A 5,009-nucleotide genomic window follows, 5' to 3' on the forward strand; every position below is an offset into this window, starting at 1 on the left:
CACAAATCATTGTTGTTCTTCCCCATCATTTCTCAATTCAACTGCAGATAATGTACATATGTACCGTATGTCCTACATCATTGTTCAGGACATAAGACATTCCTCCTATCTGACAGAAATTTAGTTAAAACACAATGTGACATACGTGGTGGCGATGGAGCAATCTGTTTTATTTGGGAAGGATCATCTGTTATTTTCTTAAACTCATGACACAGAAACTATCTAGTCCTAAGAATTTATGACTGCCTAGTGCACGATTTACTTCAATGCTAAAATTTTGCCTAAAAAGCAGCCTGTTAACTTCAATGACTAGTGTTTAAAGTGCCAACAACGTGGTTTTATTTCTGTTTTGACCGAAGTAAACTTGTCCCTGAGAGTGGGAAGCAATCACAAACCATCACTGACTATAATATCAAGGAAAAATGGTTCATGGATTAAGAATTAGTTGACCATGACTGAAAGACCTTTGTTTGGGCAGGAAACTCATGAAACAGAATTATTTTACTTATGTAATCTTGTTAAGCTTCCTTGGGATATCCAGCATGCAACCTTATTCCTGTACTGCAAATATTAATAAGTAATTATTCAGCGTTTATCATTTCTTTATTTTCATTGACAATATCACTGGGCAGTTTTTAAGTGGTCCTATTGTTCCTGATCACCCTCTATTTCCTAAATATTATTGTAACTGTGCTGAGCCAGAAGCCTAACTAACTGTAATAGCTATCATGCAACAATATTTATTTTAAACTGGAAGATCTAACTTGGAAGTGTGAAATCCCAGACTAGATACTTTGAAGCAACCTGTTCAAATATGTAACAGCACACTTGTGGAGCAGGTGGGACTTGAATCCAGGTCTTCTGGCCAGAGGCAGGACACTATACTGCACAGAGTGGTAGATTTTTTAAATGACTTATTCAGATATGTTATGACGCACCTGTAGAGGAGGTAGGACTTGAAACCGGACCTCCCCTTTCAAAGGTAAGGACACACTGCACCACAAGAACCCTGAAGTCTCAGAATAAGCTGAGAAAAATGTGCCAATCAGGGTAAATGCCAGAAATTAGATCATACTTAATGGTTCTTAAATACCTAGTTAAATTTGGATTACATTGGACAATTCCTTCCAACTCAAATTTGACTCAAGGATAGGCACCTGGCCATGAGTGCAGGAAATTGACGTCTGCATTAGTCCCTCTTCCACCAGCCCACCACCCAACTCTATTCCACTGCAGTCATTAGATTTTCAATCCCCCATGTAACAGTACTTTTTTTTGAAAAATGAGCAATTTTCAAGGAGTCTGATTACTTGTCTGGCTGTATCCCACCATGACATTCATGTTCAGCCTTATGAAGCATGGCATTGCTCCATTCACTTGACATATTGGCTGTCAGACAAAAGCCGAAGCATCAGTAGGAACTCTTTGTTTGAAGTTAGACTTAGACAATGTAAAAAATGAAATGGGAAGCATTTTTTTAAATACAAAGCATTGCGGCAGTCTGGAGCTTTGATTTCCCAAATGTTTATGGATCCTAGGTCAGCTGATACTCTTAGGACAGAGATTGATTTGGAGTTGAGAAACTATCCTGCTGTGATAGATTAGAGTGGTAGAACATTCTCGAAAGGCTGAATAAGCTACTTCTGTTTCTCTGTCCCTGTCATTAATTTGTTTTATGACACATTGCTTGCAAGCCTTCACGCTAGAAATTTTTTTATGTTTCAGCCATCAGAATGTGAACAATGTACCTGTGACACGGAAGGCATTGCACACTGTCTAGTTGCTGACTGTGCTCCACCCCCATGTGTTAATCCAGTGTATGAGAAAGGAAAATGCTGCCCAGAGTGCAAGGATGGTAAGTTTTAAAAGTTAATATAAATCACTGAATGGGCAGGCATTGAAAATTATTTGGTCATGTGGGAATATTTTCATAATTGAAATGCTAGTTATCTTGTGACTTAACTGCAGAGATTTCTTGAGGTGAGACAATGGTCCTGCCAATCCTAGATTAGACCATTTTAGACAGACTTAATTATTCCATTTTCACCACAAATCATTGTTGTTCTTCCCCATCATTTCTCAATTCAACTGCAGGTAATGTACATATGTACCGTATGTCCTACATCATTGTTCAGGACATAAAACATTCCTCCTATCTGGCAGAAATTTAGCTAAAACACAATGTGACATATGTGGTGGTCATGGAGCAATCTGTTTTATCTGGGAAGGACAAATAGAGATTAGGATCAACTTTGCCAAACATTGCCATTTTATCGAGAGGTGTGAACCTGTGTTGATTTTGATTTGAGCCTTTGACTCCTGCTTCCCTACTACAACTCCCACCTTGATCTCTCAGGGTGCAGTATGGCAGGAACTTTGCTCCTGACTCCCTAAAGCCTTTTGGCCATCCATAAACTCAATTCTGAAGTGTAGTGGAATACTCACCACTTGCCTTAGTGAGTGCAGCTTGCCTTGATTCTGTGTCAGCACCTCCAAAACAGGCTAAATAGATAAGACACACAGGAAATTCCCCTCCAAGTCACAAACCATCCTGATATGGTAATATATTGCTGTTATCACTGCATCAAAATCCTGGAACTTCTGCCTCATCAATTCAGTGGGAGTACCTCCACCACATAGATTGCAGTGGTTAGGAAGGTAGCTCACCACTCCCTTTTCAATAGCAATTGGGATAGGCAATAAATTTCAGCAACACCCATATACCATAAATTATTATTTTTTAAATCATTAGACTATAGTTATGTCAAAACTTGTGCTTCTTCTCTAGCAGAGGATACTGAAGACATGGAATGATCATTGGGTTGACACTTGGGATGGAGTTCATTGAACATAGTACTGACAGAGGTGGCAAAGGGGGAATTGCAGTGGGTCTGTTTCAATATCATTAACCTATTGTTTTGTATTAGTGAGAGATGCACTGCTTTCCAGCATTTTCTATTTTAATTGATAGACAGGCCATGGTTCCAATTTCTCCCTTGTTGATATTTTCTCTTGCATAGGTCTCTTCCTGCCTTAGATATTCACACTTTATTTTGTTTCTTTGATGCTTTCAATACGTCTTTGTATGCCTGATTGAAGTAACCATTACTTTGCTTAATAATCTATCTATTTGGAATACTGATTCCATTTTCTAATTTTTTCCTCATCCTCCAGTTTATTTCTGATTTTATTAAATGCTTGCTTTTCTTTTCACTTTCAGTGCTGAGGAAGTGCCCTGCTCAAAATGTTAACTTATCCCGAATGATCCTTCTGTTTCATATCCCAGACTTTTTTTTGGCTTTTCTGGCTTTAATTCTTTTAAGAGTTACAGCTTGATAACTTGATTCCATCATCTCCAATCTATAGATCTTAAACTGAATCATTTGAATTTTTTTTCTCCACTGTTCCAAATTTAAGGTCCAAATTGTTACAGCGACTTCACTCAAAGTCATGTAATCCCAGGAGGAACCACTGTGTGGGTTGATAAGTGCACCAAATGCCACTGCCACGATGGACAGGATGTTGGATACTGGGAAGGCAATCGTGTAGCCAAGTGTGTGATGGTTCCTAATTGCACTTTGAATGATGATGAGAATTAATGAATACAAAACTGTAGACCATATTGATATTTTTGGATCTCCTCAGTTCTATGATGTATACTGTCAGGAATGATGATTGATGTTAATAAAAGCCATGGATCTAAAATTGTAAACCAAAGTTTAATGAAATACACAGTTGTACAATTGTCCAATGGATTACGCCCTTTTTCTCCTTCGGCTTCATGTTCATTAGATATAGTTCATTTTTATAACAGTATATTTATATATAATAGGAACTGCTCAGTACATTACATTTTTAACGGTACCAAGAGGGAGAAAGAGAAATCATCACTGAATGTGAGATTCATAACTCACTGTTAAACTGATTTCATTGCATGCGATGTAGAACATTCTCTAAGTTCTGTTGCTTAGAAAGGGTTAGAGTAGCATATTCTGTTGTTAAGTTGATGATTATTCACAACTTATTCTGCATAACGATTACAGTGGAAGATCCATTAGCATTTTGAATGCTATTAGAAATGAGTTCCTAATAGAAATTAGGAATGTCACCATAGTTCAATTCTTCCAGCAGGGTGATCCTTCTCAATTAATCTACCATGATGAAACAAATAAACCCACAACTGGAACCAGAGGAGCAGTGGCTTTGCATTCACAATTAAATCTGATCCAACTTTGAAGTCAAAGGAATTAATTTTTCAACACCAAAACATTTTTTTCCCATGAGTGATCAACTATTTCTCTTCCATGTTTTGAGTGAAGAGTTTAGGAGTTTAGGAGTGAAGAGTTTTAATAATGGACAGAGAAAGTTCCAACTGTCCATCCAACCTGTTCCACAGATTATGATGTGCAGTGCATCACAATTTATATATATCCTCCCTATTTTACCCAAAAAGTTGTATAATCTCTTGGAAGATGTAAAAAACAAAATCTAAGTCAATTCGGAAAAAACAAGTGCGGTAATGCCCTCTTTGTACTCCTTAGGTGATCAAAGCAAGTCCAGGAAACCAATCTGGCCCTGATTAATATTATATAGTAATTACCTTCTGTACAAGGTGATCCTTGGATAGGAACAGGTTCAAAGTTGTCATTCACTGTGCAAACCAGTAACCTGTTCTAAAAGTGCACTCTTCTCTTAGAAAGGAACCACCTTCTGACATCTAACCTTGTTCCGTCTTTGTGTAACTCTAATCCCTGACATAAAGAACCTGTCTAGATAAATAACAAACTCCAAAGTGATTGGAGTTTCTTCCAGATATGATCGATTAGTTCAATTGGATCACTTTTGTTTCAAATACAAAGATAAAAAAGTGTGTGTGATCAATACAGCAACTGATTTTCATTCTAAACTGAAACAAGGTTTAAGCTTCAGTGATAGTAGGAACTGCAGATGCTGGAGAATCCGAGACAACAAGGTGCAGGGCTGGATGAACACAGCAGGCCAAGCAGCAT

At 37.7% G+C, this 5,009-nt stretch overlaps 1 protein-coding gene across 1 annotated transcript in view; it reads left to right on the forward strand.

The window, feature by feature from the left end:
* The window catches only part of zgc:113531 (uncharacterized protein LOC541359 homolog), a 25,396-nt gene extending 21,678 nt beyond the window's left edge, over positions 1–3,718 (forward strand). The window contains exons 4-5 of the mRNA XM_020532134.2: positions 1,726–1,855; positions 3,418–3,718. Of these exons, the coding sequence (XP_020387723.2) occupies positions 1,726–1,855; positions 3,418–3,599 (312 nt within the window). The 3' untranslated portion in view covers positions 3,600–3,718. The remainder of the gene's footprint in view (positions 1–1,725; positions 1,856–3,417) is intronic.
* The last annotated feature ends 1,291 nt before the right edge of the window (positions 3,719–5,009 follow it).

Source organism: Rhincodon typus, chromosome 10 (assembly GCF_021869965.1).
Source record: "Rhincodon typus isolate 14 chromosome 10, sRhiTyp1.1, whole genome shotgun sequence".
NCBI classification, from domain to species: Eukaryota; Metazoa; Chordata; class Chondrichthyes; order Orectolobiformes; family Rhincodontidae; genus Rhincodon; species Rhincodon typus.